The following is a 20,071-nucleotide window of genomic DNA, read 5'->3' as shown; positions in this document are numbered from 1 at the left end:
TTTAATTGAAGGATAATTGCTTTACAATGTTGTTGGTTTCTGTCATACATCAGCATGAAACAGCCATGAGTGAGGGAAGTCGCTCAGTTGTGTCCGACTCTTTGCGACCCCATGGACTGTAGCCTACAAGGCTCCTCTGTCCATGAAATTTTCCAGGCAAGAGTACTGGAGTGGGTTGCCAGCATCCACATATCCCCTGCCTCTTGAACCTCCCTTCTCCCTCCATTCTGACCCACCTGGCTAGGTTGTCACAGGATACTAGGCTGGACTCCCTGTGCTATGCAGCAGCTCCCCGCTAGCTGCCTGTTTCACACACAGTCACGTACATATTTCAATACCACTCGCAGTTCGTCTGACCCTCTCCTTCCCCCGCTGTGTCCATAAGTCTGCTCTCTATGTTTGAGTCTCTATTCCTGTCCTGCAAATAGGTTCATCAGTATCATTTTTCTAAATTCCATATATACACATTTAGACATGATATTTGTGTTTCTGACTTACTTCACTCTGTATAACAGTATGCTATCATTTTTGTTGTATATTTGCTTTACAACTTTTTGATATTTTAGAAGAATTATAGTGAATATCTTGCTGAACACAAATATTTGTTCTCATCACTGGTTATTTTTGAGGACAAAGCCTAGAAGTAGACTCACTGGAGTAATGAATATAAACAGTTTTATCAGTCTTGTCAGATTATTTTTCAGACCATTATTAGTTTTACTGGGAGCATATAAGAATGCTCTCTTTTTTTTTGGCTCCCCATTAAGCAGGAAAAGAAAGCTGATCTGAATAAACCAATCCCATGGTCAATCATACATATATCATCTTAAGTCAAAAAATCTTTAAACTGATGCATTCATTTGGTTAAAACACACACACACACACACACAACACACACACACATACACACAGATGGTTTATACTTCCTAGACCTCTTCTGGGGCAACTTCTTTTAACTGTCTTGGCTTTAGTTCTTCTGTTGGTTATCTCCCTGTCTCTAAATACTCTTTCCACCACAATTGTTCTCCTTTTTGATTTATCAGTTTTAGATATCCGTTTGTTTCTCACTATGGTAGATGAGGATTTAGGTCAACCTTTTCTCTAGCTTCCGCTCTCCTCTTCTTGTTTTCACAATTTTTCTCAATTCCTCCAGTGGTCATTTCTACACCTTTGGATAGCTTCCTTGAAGCTTCTTTCCTTGTTCCATAGACAGGGTCATCTCTTGATCCTGGCTTTGTAAGATGACCATATGAGTGCTCCCACAGTTCCGCTCCTCAGCACTTACATTCTATCTTATTTTGCCCTCTAGATGAGTGATAGAGTGACAGAAATGAATAAGACACCTTGCCATTAAGGAGCTCTAAGACTCTTGGGGTTTAATATATTTATAGTTAGGCGTACAGTTAGAATAGGAAATGTTAAATATAAAAAAGGTGGTGTGAAAAAGTGTTACAATAGCTTAGAGGAAGAAATGATACTTTTTTAAAAAATTATTTTTTTTGAAGGATGATTGCTTTACAGAATTTTGCTGTTTTCTGTCAAATCTCAACATGAATCAGCCATAGGTATACATATATCCCCTCCCTCTTGAAGCTCCCTCCAAATGATAACTTTTGAAAGGTAAGATAACTTATAGAAAGGCTTAGATGATTTGATCTGAGGCTGAGTTCATTTGAATCGATCCCTGGGTTGGGAAGATCCCCTGGAGGAGGAAATGACAACCCACTCCAGATTATTGCCTGGAAAATCGCATAGACAGGTGTTGGGAGGATCCTGGCGGGCTATAGTACTTGGGGTCACAGAGCGTTGGACACAAACAGCAACTAAATTAGAGTTACAGAGCGACTAAACAGCAACAACACAACTAGAGTTAGGTTTACTCCGGTAAGACTCTAAACTTATGTTTACTCACTTAAAGTGCTATGTGATGAAACTGTTTTGTTTTTATAGGCCAGAAGGCTTTAGCGGATGCACAGATCCCTTATTCTGCAGTGGAGCAGGCATGTATTGGCTATGTTTATGGTACGTGGAGACTATATATTCTAAAAGTTGTTCACCTAAGTCTGTCATCAACTACATAAACAATACAGAAGAATTTGTGAATTTTAACCCTCAAAACTCAGAATTCAGGGTCTTATTTTCATTGTTTTTAGAATTTCCTTATGTGTCAGCCTAGTTTACTACACATATATATTTTACCATTATTGTGTTGCCAATAAAGGGGACACATTTAAAACACTTATCTTTAAAAAAGAAAAAATTACTCATGTAAAAATGACTACCTTGAAAAAGTAATTATTTTTTAGATGAGAAATTTTTGTTTTTTGTTGTTTTGAAATTTGCTTTTATTGACTTTTGTGTCTAATAAAATGTTTTCCATATTTTTTTTCTGATTAGAAAAATGTTGCATGTAAAAGCACAAGAAAAAATAAGTTACCTGTAATCTCATTATTCATATGTTATTACCATTAATTTTTTGGTATAAATCCTTCAGTGAGTACAAATGTATGTGAATGCATTATGAATGAATTATGTATACACACATAATTGCCTTTTAAATTTAGGTCCTAGTTACATACATTTTGGTCACCTGTTTTTCTCATTTTTTTGTATCCAGTCTTTCTCATGTGGTTCAGTTTTCTTTCACATTATCATTAATGCTTTTCAGTTTTTTTTCTGGACTAGATTAAATATTTACATGACATAAAAATACAAGAAAAAGGTGGATGGTTATATAGTGGAAAGTTTCACCCTGAATCCTGTCTCCTTGTCTATAGTTCCCTTTGCTGACTATTTCACTCATTTCTTTTTAGTTTTTTTTTAATTGAAGTGTATTTGATTTAAAATATTGTGTTAGTTTGACACGTACAGGAAAGTGATTCAGTTACATATAAATTTTTTTAGATTATTTTACTTTATAGGTTATTATAGATGTTGAATATCATTCCCTGTGTTACACAGTAAATACTTGTTACTTATCGATTTTGTGTATAATAGTGCTATGTACATTAATTTTTAGTCTACCTTTTCATAGGTGATTTATGCATGTAAAAGTAAATATATGTGAGTGTATAAATACCCCTCCCTTTCTTTTGTTGGACACATGGTAGCGTAAATACATACTATTTTATATTTCACTTTTTTTTTTTAAACTTAGTAGTTCTTTGTGACTATTCCAGTTATTTCTTAAAGAGTTTCCTTGGTCTCTTTTAATGATACCATAGTGTTCCATTGAATAGATATATCATGATTTGTTTAATCGACCCTCTTTTAATAGCCATTTAGAATATTCTTAGGCTTTTTACACGTTTTAAATTATTTCATGATATGCTAGTCTTGAGGATTTACTACAGTTTATTTAGCAGTAGAAATGATATCGTATTTGTTGGCATTTTAAATTATTTACTTATAAAAGAATATAGTAAGCATTCCTGTAAATGATCTCTATGTGTATCTCTGATTATTTTTTTGAAATTTCAATGTATCAAGAGAATTCTTACAGGGAAATTTACTAGTTCAAAGAGATGCACAGCATATTTATGAACAGGAGGTCCTGAATCTTGCCGTTTTCCTTGAAGACTCCTAGAGCATCTGTATCTTCAGGAGTTTCCATCATGCTGCTCCAGCATGTCTGCCTTGGTGGCCGTGTTACTTGGGAAAGAGAATCAAATGTGTATTCCACTTGGATTATTATTTTTATGGAATACCCTGGCATGCAGAATCTTTTAACTTTTTGAAATTTTGATATGAAGAGAAAAATGGCCTTTTGATCAGTTAGTTTTAACAGATTTATTCAGTTCAGTTCAGTTTAGTGGCTCAGTCGTGTCAGACTCTTTGCGACCCCAGGGACTGCAGCATGCCAGACCTACCTGTCCATCACCAAATCCCGGAGTTTACTCAAACTCATATCCATTGAGTCGGTGATGCCATCTAACCATCTTATCCTTTGTCGTCCCCTTCCCTTCCCACCTTCAATCTTTGCCAGCATCAAGGTCTTTTCCAATGAGTCAGTTCTTTGCAGCTTCAGCATCAGTCCTTCCAATGAATATTCAGGACTGATTTCCTTTAGGATGGACTGGTTGGATCTCCTTGTAGTCTCAAGAGTCTTCTCCAACAACACAGTTCAAAAGCATCAATTCTTCAGTGCTCAGCTTTCTTTATGGTCCAACTCTCACATCCATGCATGACTACCAGAAAAACCATACCTTTGACTAGATAGACCTTTGCTGCCAAGGTTATGTCTCTGCTTTTTAATATGCTATCTAGGTTGGCCATAACATTTCTTCCAAGGAGCAAGCATCTTTTAATTTCATGGCTGCAGTCACCATCTGCAGTGATTTTGGAGCCCAAGAAAATAAAGTCTGTCACTGTTTCCATTGCTTCCCCATCTATTTGCCTTGAAATGATGGGACCAGATACCATGATCTTAGTTTTCTGAATGTTGCATTTTAAGCCAGCTTTTTCACTCTCCTCTTTCACTTTCATCAAGAGACTGTTTAGTTCTTCTTCACTTTCTGCCATAAGGGTGGTGTCATCTGCATATCTGAGGTTATTGTCTCCCAGCAGTCTTGATTCCAGCTTGTGCTTCATCCAGCACAGTGTTTCTCATGAGGCACTCTGAATATAAGTTAAATAAGCAGGGTGACAATTTACATCCTTGATGTACTCCTTTCCCAACTTGGAACCAGTCTGTTGTTCCATGTCCAATTCTAATTGTTGCTTCTTGAGCTGCATATAGATTTCTCAGGAGGCAGGTCAGGTGGTCTGGTATTCCCATCTCTTTCAGAATTTTCCACAGTTTATTGTGATCCACACAGTCAAAGGCTATGGCATAATCAGTAAAGCAGAAGTAGATGTTTTTCTGGAACTCTCTTGCTTTTTCCATGATCCAGTGGATGTTGGCAATTTGATCTCGGGTTCCTCTGCCTTTTTAAAATTCCAGATTGAACATCTGGAAGTTCATGGTTTGCATACTGTTGAAGCCTGGCTTGGAGAATTTTAAACATTACTTTTCTAGCGTGTGAGATGAGTGCAATTGTGCGGTAGTTTGAGCATTCTTTGGCATTGCCTTTCTTTGGGATTGGAATGAAAACTGACCTTTTCCAGTCCTGTGGACACTGTGAGTTTTCCAAGTTTGTTGGCATATTGAGTGCAGCCCTTTCACAGCATCATCTTTTAGGATTTGAAATAGCTAAACTGGAATTCCATCACCTCCACTAGCTTTGTTTGCAGTGATGCTTCCTAAGGCCTACTTGCCTTCTTATTCCAGGATGTCTGGCTCTACGTGAGGAATCATACCATCGTGATTTTCTGGGTCATGAAGATCTTTTTTGTATAGTTCTTCTGTGTATTCTTGCCACCTCTTCTTAATATCACCTGCTTGTTAGGTCCATACCATTTCTGTCCTTTATCGAGCCCATCTTTGCATGAAATGTTCCATTGGTATCTGTAATTTTCTTGAAGAGATCTCTAGTCTTTCCTATTCTATTGTTTTCCTCTATTTCTTTGCATTGTTGACTGAGGAAGGCTTTCTTATCTCTCCTTGCTATTCTTTGGAACTCTGTATTTAAATAGGTCTAATCTTTCCTTTTCTCCTTTGCCTTTTGCTTCTCTTCTTTTCACAGTTGTTTGTAAGTCCTCCTCAGGCAACTATTTTGCTTTTTTGCATTTCTTTTTCTTGGGGATGGTCTTGATCACTGCCTCCTGTACAATGTCAGGAACCTCCATCCATAGTTCTTCAGGCACTCTGTCTATCAGATCTAATTTCTTGAATCTATTTGTCACTTCCACTGTATAATCATAAGGGATTTAATTTAGGTCATACCTGAATGGTCTAGTGGTTTTTCCTACTTTCCTCAATTTAAGTCTGAATTTGGCAATAAGGAGTTCATGATCTGAGCCGTAGTCAGCTCCTGGTCTTGTTTTTGCTGACTGTATAGAGCCTCTCCATCTTTGGCAGCAAAGAATATAATCAGTCTGATTTTGGTAATGACCATCTGGTGATGTCCATGTGTAGAGTCTTCTCTTGTGCTTTTGGAAGATAGTGTTTGCTATGACCAGTGCATTCTGTTTACAAAACTCTATTAATAGAGTCTTTGCCCGCCTTCATTTTGTACTCCAAGGCCAAATTTGCCTGATAATCCGGAGATTTATATCTGATAATATACATGAAATATTGCTTCCTTTATCATGTAACCCTACCCAGATTGAGTTGTTTGCTATTACTTGGTCATTTCTCTACTTTCCTCCCTCTGTGTTATGTAAATAAAGTGCATAAATATATACTATGTTTTGAGAATTTTTGTATTTGCAGAATAAGTGGTGCTTCATGCTGAAACTGTTTCTGAGTAAGATGTCCATGTTTTATGTTAGACAAAGGCATAATACTATAAAAATGTAATGTAGTGTTATATTGTTATGCAGCTCCATAATTCTCATGTTGCATAGATAATTTTCTTTTTTCTATGTAGGTGACTCTACCAGTGGGCAGAGGGCTATCTATCACGGTTTGGGACTGACTGGAATTCCTATAATCAACGTCAACAATAACTGTTCTACTGGCTCAACTGCTTTGTTTGTGGCCCGGCAACTGGTTCAGGGTGGTGAGCAGTGCCTATTTGTCCACTGTACTTAAATAGATGTGGGGTTATTGCCCTTCTTTTATGATGTCTCCATACAACCCTCAGAGGGATTGCTTTTCAATGTATTTTTTTAAATAAAAAATTTGATGTATACATTATATAGCACAAAAGTATAGAATTCAGTGTTTTTAGTATGTTCCCAGGTTTATGCAACTATCAGCACTGTTTAATCTTAGAACATTTGTATCACACACAGAAGAAAGCTGTACCCATTAGCAGTCACTTCCCGTTCCTCCCTCCCCACAACCCTTGGCAACCACTAATTTACTTTCTGTCTCTATGGATTTACATATTCTGAACATTATATAAATGGAATCATATAATAGATGACCTTTTATGGCTTTTTGCACTTACCGGACTATTTTCACAGTTATTCATATTTTAGCATGTATCAGTACTGCATCCTTTTTTCTGGCCAAATAGTAATCCATTGTATGAATATACTACGTTTTGTTTACCCATTTATCAGTTAATGTACACTGTGCTATTTCTACTTTTTGGCTTTTATGAATAATCCTGCTATAAACATTTGTGTACAACTTTTTTTGTGGCCACATGTTTTCAGTTCTCTTGGGTATATATCATAGTCTGTATTTCCAGATGTTCTAGGCTCCTTCATTAGGCCTTTTATTCTTTCTTCTGATTGTTGATTATTGCTCTGCTACGCTTCCCTGGTGGCTCAGAGGTTAAAGCGTCTTCCTGGAATGCGGGAGACCCGGGTTCGATCCCTGGGTCCGGAAGATCCCCTGGAGAAGGAAATGGCAACCCACTCCAGTACTCTTGCCTGGAGAATCCCATGGAGGGAGGAGCCTGGTAGGCTACAGTCCATGGGGTCGCAAAGAGTCGGACACAACTGAGCGACTTCACTTTCACTTTCACTTGGTGTTCTAATTTTTGGAGCTTTATAATGTCTCACTGTTAGATAATACTAGTAGCCCTTGTGCCCCCTACCTTGTTATTTATTTTTTTCTTTTTTTAAAGAAAAAATTTGGCAGTCCTGCTTGTTTTGCTGTTCATTTGAACATTAACATCATTTTTAGATACCTACTCTTTCCAAAAATAGTTCTGTTGAGATTTTGATCAAGATTCTTTAAAATTTTTTAAAATTTTATTTAATGTTTTAAAATTCACAATTAGCTATTTGTATTTGTTCTTCATTGGAACATATTTCCACATTAATAAAAAGTTTTATTAACACTCAAAATCAAAGGAGGAAGTATATACTTTATTGATTTTTCCTTGTATCTAGAGGTGTATAGGAGTTTTCTCTGTAATTTTTCACTTATTACAAATTTTATAGGACTACACTATGTTTTTACATTTTGTGTACATTGACATACTTGTTTAAATAGAAGTATTTAAGGGTATTTTGTTTGAGTCTAGAAATTTAATTTTTCAAGATAATTACATTTTCTTTCAAGGTCTGGCAGATTGTGTCTTGGCTCTTGGGTTTGAGAAGATGGAAAAGGGAGCCATTGCAATAGGCGTGAGTCTCATCTATTTTTATTTTGGAATTGTTATAACACTATGAGAAAACTTTGCCCATCTGACTGCCATGAATAGAGCTGGCAAAAGCTGAAGAATGAGATTGCCTATGTATGCATGCGTGTGTGCTGAGTCACTCGGTTTTGTCCAACTTTTTGCAACCCTATGAAATGTAGCCTGCCTGTCAGGCTCCTCTGTCCATGGAATTTTCCAGGCAAGAATACTGGAGTGGCTTGCCACTTTCTTCTCCAGGGATTCTTCCTGAACCAAAGATCAAACCCTCATCTCCTGGGTCTTCTGCATTGGCAGGCGGATTCTTAACCACTGGGAAACCTGAGAAGACCATATGTATGCATCAGTGCAGTTCAGATCAGTGCTCAGTCATGTCCGACTCTTTGCGACACCGTGAACCGCAGCATGCCAGGCCTCCCTGTCTATCACTAACGCCCGGAGTTTACCCAGACTCATGTCCATCGAGTCGGTGATGCCATTCAGCCATTTCATCCTCTGTCGTCCCCTTCTCCTCACATCTTTGATCTTCTTTATGGTGTATGGGCTCTTTTCGTTAAGGCATGTGGGGTTTAGTTCCCTGACTAGGGGTTGTTGACTAAAAAGATGCACAATGTGAGAGTTTTGAGTTAAGTTTTATTTGGGGCAAAATCAGGACTGCAGCCCAGGAAGGGGTACCTCATATAGCTCTGAGAGACTGCTCCAAAGAGGCAGTCAGACAAGGTCAATATATGATTTCGGTGAAGTGGGAGTTCAATGCAGTCAAGTGCTTATTTTATAAAAGGTTTTCTGCTGGTCGGAAGGAGCTGATGTCACCCTGAAGGGACTCAGTGCTTTTCTCGATGTGAAGAGATGCAAAGACTGGGGTCATCTGAAAAGATCTAACCGTATAAACATCTGTTCTACCAGCTTCTCTGGAGCACAGAGTGCCCCACCCCACCCTGAGCTCCCTCTAGGGAAATGCAGCAGCACAGGCTCAGCCTCCACAGAGACAGATGGCAAATGCCTTTGTTACTGTCTTTCAGTTGCTGACAAATGCTTTTGGAAGTGCCAGTTTGTAGTTGGCAGGATGAAAGTTGGCCCCCTTGCATTGGGAGTGTGGAGTCTTAGCGACTAGACCACCAGAGAAGTCCCTCTTAATCTTTTTTTTTTTTTTTTTTTTTTGAGTTTTTTTAAATTGGAGAATTGGGAAGATCCCCTGGAGATGGGCATGGCAACCCAGTCCAGTATTCTTGCCTGGAGAATTCCATGGACAGAGGAGCCTGGCAGGCTATAGTTCGTGGGGTCACAAAGAGTTGGACACGACTAAGCAACTAACACACAAACATAGTTGATTATAATGTTTTGCCGATCACTGCTGTACAGCAAAGTGACTCCATTATGCACATATATACACTCTATTTTATGTTCTCTTCCATTATGATTGATCACAGGATACTGAATGTAGTTCTCTCTGCCATACATTAGGATCTTGTTGTAAACGTAATGTCTACCAACCCCAGACTCCCAGTCCACCCCTCTCCCTCCCTCCTCCCCTTTGGCAACCACAAGTTTGGCCTCTAGTCCTTTGAATCTGTTTCTGTTTTGTAGGTAGGCTCATTGCACCATGTTTTTGACTCCTCCACATATAAGTGGAATCATAGTGTTTTTCTTTCCTTTCTGATTTACCTCAGTTGGTATGATATTCTGTAGTTACGTCCATGTTGCTGCTGCAGATAGCATTATGTCCCACGTCTTTGTGGCTGAGTAGTGTCCCATTTTCATTTGTACCACATCTTCTTGATTCATTCATCTTTGGGTGGACATGAGGTTGTTTCTATGTTTTCTCGATTTTGAAGAATGCTGCTATGAACATAGTCGTGCATGTGTCTGTTTGAATTATTGTTTTGTCTGGGTATATTCCCAGTAGTGGAATTGCTGGATTATATGGTAGTTCTGTTTTTAGTTTTCTGAGACGCCTCCATAGTGTTTTTCATAGTGGCTGTACCAACTTACATCTTCACCAACAGGGGATAGGTATGAAGGTACCCTTTTCTTCACAGCCTCTTCAGAGTTTGTTATTTGTAGACTTTTTAATGATGGCCATTCTGACCAGTGTGAGGTGGCACCTCATTATAGTTTTGATTTGCATTTCTCTAATAATTAATGGTATTATTACTAATTATTAGTAATAATTAGTGATGTATAATTAGTAATTATTAATAATTAGTAAGTAGACATATGAAAAGGTGTCTTTTCATATGTCTACTTAATTTTTTCATAGCATTTGCTTTAGAACCTCTTTTTGGACCTCAAAAAAAGTTCATTAATTTCATTCAACAGTTATTTATGGAATGTTAACTATATAGCAGGGCAAATGCTAGGCACTGGATACATATACAGAAGTATATGAAGAATTCATATCTTCTGGGTGTTCATGGTCTAGTAGGTAAACTGGCAAGAAACAGCCTCCCCTTTGTAAAATATTTGCAGTGGGAACTGTGTTTCTCTATTCTAGAGCCATGGAAACAGATGTAATTGCACTCTGAGTATCAACTTTATTCTAATAGTAATTCACTTTTTCTCAGATACCGAAACCTGCTCCTGCCTTAGGGACTTTGTTCTTGCTGTTCTGTCTGCCTAGAATGCTCCTCTCCCCAACTTAACCAAATAACTTACTCGTACTCCTTCACATCCCTGCTGAAATGTCACTTTATCAATTTTATCTCCTTAGACTATTTTCTGTAACATACCACTTCCCGCCTTCAATCTTTATCCCTTTATTTGAGTTTGTTATAGCATTATTATTTATATTTTAATCATTTTCATCCTCATTACTTTCTGTTCCTTCTTCTTTCAAATATGAATGCTAGATGAGCAGGGAATTTATCTGTTTTGTTTATTGTTTTATCCCCAGAACATTGAGCAGTTATTTGCACATAATGGGATTCTTTATATATGTTTCTTTTTTGTTTTACTTAAAAATTAATTATTTTTAATTGAATGACTGATTTTAGTCATACTGTCAATTTTTGGCTTACTCCACACTTCTAATTAACAAATGTCTTAAACACTGTAATAGTTGAAAGAGATACGTATCATGTTGAGTACTTATTAAAATTTTTTTCTCCTCTCTTAGACTCCAAATAGGACTAATCCACTTGATAAACATATTGAAGTCCTGATCAATAAGTATGGATTATCTGCCCACCCAATTGCTCCTCAGATGTTTGGGTATGCTGGAAAAGAGCACATGGAAAAATATGGTATGTTAAAAAACTTTAAGGCTTAGTTTTAGTTATATACATGTATTTATTAAGGAACTGTGGAGGATGCCAGTTTGTATAAAATATGATATGGTTTTTCAATTAAGTTGAAATAGTCTTTGTTGAATTTAGTTGTAAAGTATTTATACAAATGACATCATATTGGAAATACCTTGGATGTTCCAAAACAAGACACTGAAGTAGGAAAAATAACATAAATCTTCCACCATGGACTATAAATTGAGGCTTATCAGTTCTGAGTACAGTATTCTCAGTACTTGAATCCATCAGGAGTCCATCATCATTTGTCAATCCATAGTGTTTTATTTTAAATTAAATTTAATTAATTTATTTATTTTTGGCTACACGGTGTCTTCTTTGCTTCATGGGCTTTTTCTTGTTTTGGCAAGTAGGAGCTACTCTCTAGTTCAGTGTACAGGGTTCTTACTGAGATGGCTTCTCTTGTTTTGTGAAGCATAGGTTCTGGGGCATGTGAATCTTCAGTATTTGTGGCACGTGGGTTTGCCTGCCCCATGCCATGTGGACTCTTCCCAGACCAGGAATTGAGCCCATGTCCTCTGCATTGATAGGCGAATTTTTAACTGCTGAACTACCACGGAAGTCACATAATGTTTTGGGAGAATTAAATTGCGTAGTTGATTTTTATTTTGTAGGTGAGCATCCTAGCTTTTTGACTGATGATCAGTGATTGATCTGCATTAGCCAGTTAGTTAAAACATGGGGTAGTGCAGAAAGAGTTGTTTTTTTAAATTTTTATTTTTTATCATATGACCCTGTGTTCTGTGAGATGAGAAAGAAAACAGTTGTGCTTGAAAGTACAACATTCCTATTCTCTGCAGGAAAAATACTGTAGGTTTGATAACCAAGATCAAGTAATCAGAAAGGAAAGAAATCTTCAAGGAAGAATGGTAGGATGGCATAGAGGAGACTGACAGTTTGGGGCCATGGGAATTTTCTTCCTTGTAGCTATTTGTTACCATTTTAAATTCTGTTCATTCCAGTCTGGCTTCCCCTCTTTCTCAATGCTAGCACTGAGAGCCACATTGCCATAGGAAGTAAATACTGCTCAATACTGTTTTAATAGACCTCAGCACCATTAGACCCTTTTGATCACTTCTTTCTTAAAACATATTCTTCTCTTGGCATTTGTGCCACCTCATTCTGATTTTCCTTACCTCTTTGGCTATTCCCTGTCCATTTCCTTTTGAATTAAATAATTTATTTAAAATATTTAGCTCTTACTGTATTGCAGGCATTGTTCGAGGCACTGAAATATAGAAGTACTGTTGTTCGATCGCTCAGTTGTGTCTGATACTTTGCAACTCCGTGGACTGCAGCACGCCAGGCTTGCCTGTCCTTCACTATCTCTTGGAGCTTGCTCAAACTCATGTCCATTGAGTTGATGGGCCATCCCACCATCTTGTCCTCTGTTCCCTCCTTCTCCTTTTGCCCTCAGTTTTTCCTAGCATTAGGGTCTTTTCTCATGAATTGGCACCTTGCATCAGGTGACCAAAGTATTGGAGCTTTAGGTTCAGCATCAGTCCTTTCAATGAATATTCAGGATTGATTGCCTTTAGTATTGACTGGTTTGATCTTGCTCTCTAAAGGATTCTCAAGAGTCTTCTCCAGCACCACAGTTCGAAAGCATCAATTCTTCAACTCTCAGCCTTCGTTATGGTCCCACTCTCACATCTGTACCTGACTACTGGAAAAACCATAGCTTTGAATATGTGGACCTTTTTGGCAAAGCAGTGCCTCTGCTTTTTAATACACTATCTAGGTTCTTCATAGCTTTTCTTCCAAGGAGCAATTGTGTTTTAATTTCATGGCTGCAGTCACCATCCACAGTGATTTTGGAGTCCAAGAAAATGAAACCTATTACTGCTTCTACTTTTTCCCCATCTATTTGCCATGAAGTGATGGGACTGGATGCCATAATTTTTGTTTTTTGAATGTTGAATTTTAAGCCAACTTTTTCACTCTCTTTTACCTTCATCAAAAGGCTCTCGAATTCCTCTTCACTTTCTGTCATTAAAGTGGTGTCATCTGCATATCTGAGGTTTTTGATATTTCTCCTGGCAATCTTGATTCCAGCTTGTGCTTCATCCAGGCCCTCATTTTGCATGATGTACTCTGCAAATAAGTTAAATAGGCGGGGTGACAGTATAGAGCCTTGATGTACTCCTTTCCCATTTTGAACCAATCTGTTGTTCCATGCTCAGTTCTAACTGTTGCTTCTTGACCTGCATACAGATTTTTGAGGAGACAGATAAGATGTTCTGGTATTCCCATCTTTAATAATTTTCCACAGTATTTTTTGTGATCCATACAGTCAAAGGGTTTAGCGTAGTCAGTGAAGCATAAGTAGATGGTTTTTTTGAATTCGCTTGCTTTTCTCATGATCCAGCAGATGTTGGCAATTTGATCTCTGGTTCCTCTGCCTTTTCTAAATCCAACTTCTACGTCTGGAAGTTTTTAGTTCATGTACAGGTGAAGCCTAGCTTGAGGGATTTTGAGCATTACCTTGGTAGTGTGTGGAATTAGTGTAATTTTGGTTCACCAAAATTCAAAATTCAGTTTGAACGTTCTTTGGCATTGCCCTTTTTTAGAACTGGAATGAAATTGATCTTATCCAGTTCTGTGGCCATTGCTGAGTTTTCCAAATCTGCTGGCAATGAGTGCAGCACTTTCACAGCATCATCTTTAGGATTTGAAATAGCTCAGTTGGAATTCCATCCCCTCCCCTAGCTTTGTTCATAGTTTGGCTTCCTAAGGCCTACTTGACTTCACACTCTATTTGGCTCTAGGTGAGTGACCACACCACTGTGGTTATCCAGGTCATTAACACCTTTTCTTTTTAATGCAGTTCCTATATATAATCTTGTCACCTCTTCTTAATCTCTTCTGCTTCTATTGGGTCCTTATCATTTCTGTCCTTTATCATGCCCATCTTTGCATGAAATAGTGCCTTGGTATCTCTAATTTTCTTGAAGAGATCTCTAGTCTTTCTCATTCTGTTGTTTTCCTCTATTTCTTTGCATTGTTCACTTAAGAAGGCTTTCTTATCTCTCCTTGCTATTCTTTGGAACTCTGCATATCAGTTAGTTATTGCTGTGTAACAAACTACTCCCAAATTCAGTTATTACTGAATAATGATTATTATCAAAGTTTACAAGTTTGTAGATTGACTGGGAATCAGTGGATCTATGGAGAAGGAAATGGCAACCCATTCCAGTATTCTTGCCTGGAGAATCCCATGGATGGAGGCGCCTGGTGGGCTCCAGTCCATGGGGTCGCTAAGAGTCAGACACGACTGAGTGACTTCGCTTTCACTTTTCATTTTCATGCATTGAAGGAGGAAATGGCAACCCACTCCAGTGTTCTTGCCTAGAGAATCCCAGGGACGGGGGAGCCTGGTGGGCTGCCATCTATGGGGTCGCACAGAGCTGGACATGACTGAAGTGACTTAGCAGCAGCAGCAGCAGTGGGTCTAAGTCATGCTCAGCTCTTTTTGTCTGGGTTGATCATATGAGTGTAGGTTGGTTGGAGGCTCTGTTTTACTCCTATTTGGCTGGGTATCTAATCCTCTTCTTTGGACCAGAGGGCCACCTCTGGCATGTCCTTTTCATAGTCACAACAGAAGCAGAAGAGAGTAATCTACAATATGCAAGGCATTTTGAGACTTGACCAAAGCAAGTCATATGAAAAACTTGGAATCAAGGGAGTGTGAAATATACTCTACTTTTTTAAAGGTAGGAAACTGCAAAGTCAGATCATAAAGGGAAAAAGAGTTAGGGATATCAGTGAAGTCATTCACAAGCAACAAATAAGCAGGTGAGATGTGTGGTATTTGCTTAAATTTCTAGTAGGGGGAGACAGTAGCATATGAACAAAATAAAGATAATTTCAAATAATGATTAGTAGCTGTGAAGAAAATAAAACACGGTAATGCATTTGTTGTGGGGGGGGCAAACTTAGGGTAGTCAATGATGGAGTCTATACATATCCAGTTTTCATCTTCACATCTCTGCTTGTGTGTGTAAAAGATGTCTCAAATTTCACATGTTCACATGCAGACCCAAAGAATCAAGGAATCATGGTGGTGACTGAACCCAGCATTTTCAAAAAATATGAAATTTGTTGTTGTGTCCAGTTCAGTTCAGTTCAGTCGCTCAGTCGTGTCTGACTCTTTGCGACCCCATGAATTGCAGCCCGCCAGGCCTCCCTGTCCATCACCAACTCCTGGAGTTCACTCAAACTCATGTTCATCGAGTTGGTGATGCCATCCAGCCATCTCATCCTCTGTCATCCCCTTCTCCTCCTGCCCCCAATCCCTCCCAGCATCAGGGTCTTTTCCAATGAGTCAACTCTTCACATGATGTGGCCAAAATATTGGAGTTTCAGCTTCAGCATCAGTCCCTCCAGTGAACACCCAAGACTGATCTCCTTTACGATGGACTGGTTGGATCTCCTTGCAGTCCAAGGGACTCTCAAGAGTCTTCTCCAACACCACAGTTCAAAAGCATCAATTCTTTGGCACTCAGCTTTCTTCACAGTCCAACTCTCACATCCATACATGACCACTGGAAAAACCATAGCCTTGACTAGACGGACCTTTGTTGGCAAAGTAATATCTCTGCTTTTGAATATGTTATCTAGGTTGGTCATAACTTTCCTTCCAAGGAGTAAGTGTCTTTTAATTTCATGGCTACAGTCACCATCTGCAGTGATTTTGGAGCCCCCAAAATAAAGTCTGACACTGTTTCCACTGTTTCCCCATCTATTTCCCATGAAGTGATGGGACCAGATGTGATGATCTTAGTTTTCTGAATGTTGAGCTTTAAGCCAACTTTTTCACTCTCCTCTTTCACTTTCATCAAGAGGCTCTTTAGTTCCTCTTCACTTTCTGCCGTAAGAGTGGTGTCCTCTGCATATCTGAGTAACTGATATTTTTCCCGGCAATCTTGATTCCTCCTTGTGCTTCATCCAGCCCAGCATTTCGCATGATGTACTCTGCATATAAGTTAAATAAGCAAGGTGACAATATACAACCTTGACATACTCCTTGCCCAATTTGGAACCAGTGTATTGTTCCATGTCCAGTTCTAACTGTTGCTTCTTGACCTGCATACAGGTTTCTCAGGAGGCAGGTCAGGTGGTCTGGTATTCCCATCTCTTGAAGAATTTTCCAGTCTGTTGTGATCCATGCAGTCAAAGGCTTTTGTGTAGTCAATAAAGCAGAAATAGATGTTTTTCTGGAACTCTCTTGCTTTTTCTACAATGCAATGGTTGTTGGCAATTTGATCTCTGGTTCCTCTGCCTTTTCTAAATCCAGCTTGAAAATCTGAAAGTACTTGGTTTACACACTATTGAAGCCTCTCTTTGAGAATTTTGTGCATTACTTTGCTAGCATGTGAGATGAGTGCAATTGTGCAGTACTTTGAACATTCTTTTGCATTGCCTTATTGGGATTGGAATGAAAACTGACCTTTTTCAGTCCTGTGGCCACTGCTGAGTCCTCCAAATTTGCTGGCATATTGAGTGTAGCACTTTCACAGCATCATCTTTTAGGATTTGAAATAGCTCAACTGGAATTCCATCACCTCCACTAGCTTTGTTCATAGTGATGCTTCTTAAGGCCCACTTGACTTCACATTCCAGGATGTCTGGTTCTAGGTGAGTTATCACACTATCGTGGTTTTCTGGGTCATGAAGATCTTTTTTGTATAGTTCTTCTGTGTATTCTTGCCACTTCTTCTTAGTATCTCCTGCTTCTGTTAGGTCCTTACCATTTCTGTCCTTTATCGAGCCCATCTTTGCATGGAATGTTCCCTTGGTATCTCTAATTTTCTTGAAGAGATCTCTAGTCTTTTCCATTCTATTATTTTCCTCTATTTCTTTTTATTGGTCGCTGAGAAATGCTTTCTTATCTCTCCTTGCTGTTCTTTGGAACTCTGCATTCAGATGGGTATATCTTTCCTCTTTGTTGCCTTTAACTTCTCTTCATTTGTCAGCTCTTTGTACGGGCTCCACTGATTTTTGTTTGTTTTATTCCCTGCTCTTTGACTGTTACTTAGAAGAGTGCCTGGCATAGAACAGGTATTCTGTAATTAATTAATCTTAGAGGCCCTTTTCTTCATCATTCTAGTTAGAGTGGATCCCTCCTGTGATTCTTCTTCATAGATCGCTTCCTATTGCTTTCCTTCATAGCATTAGCACTATTTATATTCATATATTTATTGTGTGTGGTTTTACTGGTTTAATTTTTGTGTTCCTTATTTCTCTTATAAACTTGTTTGAAATTAGAAATTATGTTTGTTTTGTTTACCTTCAGTCCATTCACCTAGCAACAGTGGTTGGCATGTAATCTGGCCAGAAGAAAGGGTTTTTCCCCTCTTTTTTTCTACAGTCTCTAGAATATTTAAATGTTCAATAACTGTTTTTTTAACGAATGAATGAATAAATTTCCATACCCATATTATCTCATCCAATTCTCACAACAATCCATTGTAGGAGATGTTATTATACTATTAAGTACAATTCTGGCTTTAGTTCAGTTCAGTTCAAAGAGTCGTGTCCGACTCTGCGACCCCATGAATTGCAGCCCGCCAGGCCTCCCTGTCCATCACCAACTCCCAGAGTTCATTCAGACTCACGTCCATCGAGTCGGTGATGCCATCCAGCCATCTCATCCTCTGTCATCCCCTTCTCCTCCTGCCCCCAATCCCTCCCAGCATCAGAGTCTTTTCCAATAAGTCAGCTCTTCACATGAGGTGGCCAAAGTACTGGAGTTTGAGCTTTAGCATCATTCCTTCCAAAGAACACCCAGGACTGATCTCCTTTAGAATGGACTGGTTGGATCTCCTTACAGTCCAAGGAACTCTCAAGAGTCTTCTCCAACACCACAGTTCAAAAGCATCAATTCTTTGGCACTCAGCTTTCTTCACAATCCAACTCTCACATCCATACATGACCACTGAAAAAACCATAGTCTTGACTAGATGGAACTTTGTTGGCAAAGTAATGTCTCTGCTTTCCAATATGCTATCTAGGTTGGTCATAACTTTCCTTCCAAGGAGTAAGCGTCTTTTAATTTCATGGCTGCAATCACCATCTGCAGTGATTTTGGAGCCCCCCAAAATAAAGGCTCACTGTTTCCACTGTTTCCCCATCTATTTCCTATGAAGTGATGGGACCAGATGCCATGATCTTCGTTTTCTGAATGTTGAGCTTGAAGCCAACTTTTTCACTCCCCTCTTTCACTTTCATCAAGAGGCTCTTTAGTTCCTCTTCACTTTCTGCCATAAGGGTGGTGTCATCTGCATATCTGAGGTTATTGATATTTCTCCCAGCAATCTTGATTCCAGCTTGTGCTTCTTCCAGCCCAGCGTTTCTCATGATGTATTCTGCATAGAAGATAACCAGGGTGACAATATACAGCCTTGACGTACTCCTTTTCATATTTGGAATCAGTCTGTTGTGCCATGTCCAGTTCTAACTGTTGCTTCCTGACCTGCATATAGGTTTCTCAACAGGCAAGTCAGGTGGTCTGGTATTCCCATCCCTTTCAGAATTTTCCCCAGTTTGTTGTGATCCACACAGTCAAAGGCTTTGGCAAAGTCAATACAGCAGAAATAGATGTTTTTCTGGAACTCTCTTCCTTTCTCGATGATCCAGCGTATGTTGGCAATTTGATCTCTGGTTCCTCTGCCTTTTCTAAAACCAGCTTGAACATCTGGAAGTTCATGGTTCACGTATTGCTGAAGCCTGGCTTGGAGAATTTTGACCATTACTTTACTACCATGTGAGATGAATGTGGTAGTTTGAACATTCTTTGGCATTGCCTTTCTTTGGGATTGGAATGAAAACTGACCTTTTCCAGTCCTGTGGCCACTGCTGAGTTTTCCAAGTTTGCTGGCATATTGAGTGCAGCACTTTCACAGCATCATCTTTCAGGATTTGAAATAGCTAAACTGGAATTCCATCACCTCCACTAGCTTTGTTCATAGTGATGATTTCTAAGGCCCACTCGCCTTCACATTCCAGGATGTCTGGCTCTAGGTGAGTGGTCACACCATCGTGATTATCTGGGTCATGAAGATATTTTTTGTACAGTTCTTCTGTGTATTCTTGCCACCTCTCCTAATATCTTCTGCTTCTGTTAGGTACATACCATTTCTGTCCTTTATTTAGCCCATCTTTGCATGAAATGTTCCCTTGGTATCTCTAATTTTCTTGAAGAGATCTGTAGTCTTTCCCATTCTGTTGTTTTCCTCTATTTCTTTGCATTGATCACTGAGGAAGACTTTCTTATCTCTTCTTGCTATTCTTTGGAACTCTGCATTCAGATGGTTATATCTTTCCTTTTCTCCTTTCCTTTTCATTCTGGCTTCAGAGTCTCATATATTTAATATGTATCTCTCATATATATGTATATTATATATATTTTTTTCTTTCTCTTTTTTCTTTCCTTCCTTCCTTTCTTTCTCTCTCTCTCCCCTCTTTGTTTTTTCCTTCATTTGTCTTTGTTTCTTCCGTCCTTCCTTTCTTTCTTTAAATGGTGTTGAGAAAGTGTCCTTTAATTCTTTCAAAAGATTATCACCATGGATCTCCTCTACTTTTCTCACCCTTCCCTATAGTCATGATTTGATCTATTGCAACTTTTTTTTT

At 38.7% G+C, this 20,071-nt stretch overlaps 1 protein-coding gene across 3 annotated transcripts in view; it reads left to right on the top strand.

Moving 5' to 3' along the window:
• SCP2 (sterol carrier protein 2) overlaps positions 1-20,071 on the top strand; it is a 95,710-nt gene that overhangs the window by 8,032 nt on the left and 67,607 nt on the right. For 2 of the 3 annotated variants that reach the window (XM_068965707.1, XM_068965706.1), the window contains exons 3-6: positions 1,951-2,022; positions 6,471-6,602; positions 8,063-8,127; positions 11,254-11,380. In XM_068965707.1, the coding sequence (XP_068821808.1) occupies positions 1,951-2,022; positions 6,471-6,602; positions 8,063-8,127; positions 11,254-11,380 (396 nt within the window). The remainder of the gene's footprint in view (positions 1-1,950; positions 2,023-6,470; positions 6,603-8,062; positions 8,128-11,253; positions 11,381-20,071) is intronic. The other variant, XM_068965708.1, reaches the window with a different exon arrangement.

This window comes from Capricornis sumatraensis, chromosome 2, assembly GCF_032405125.1.
Source record: "Capricornis sumatraensis isolate serow.1 chromosome 2, serow.2, whole genome shotgun sequence".
Taxonomy (NCBI): Eukaryota; Metazoa; Chordata; class Mammalia; order Artiodactyla; family Bovidae; genus Capricornis; species Capricornis sumatraensis.
This window is presented reverse-complemented; position numbering and strand designations above follow the sequence as displayed.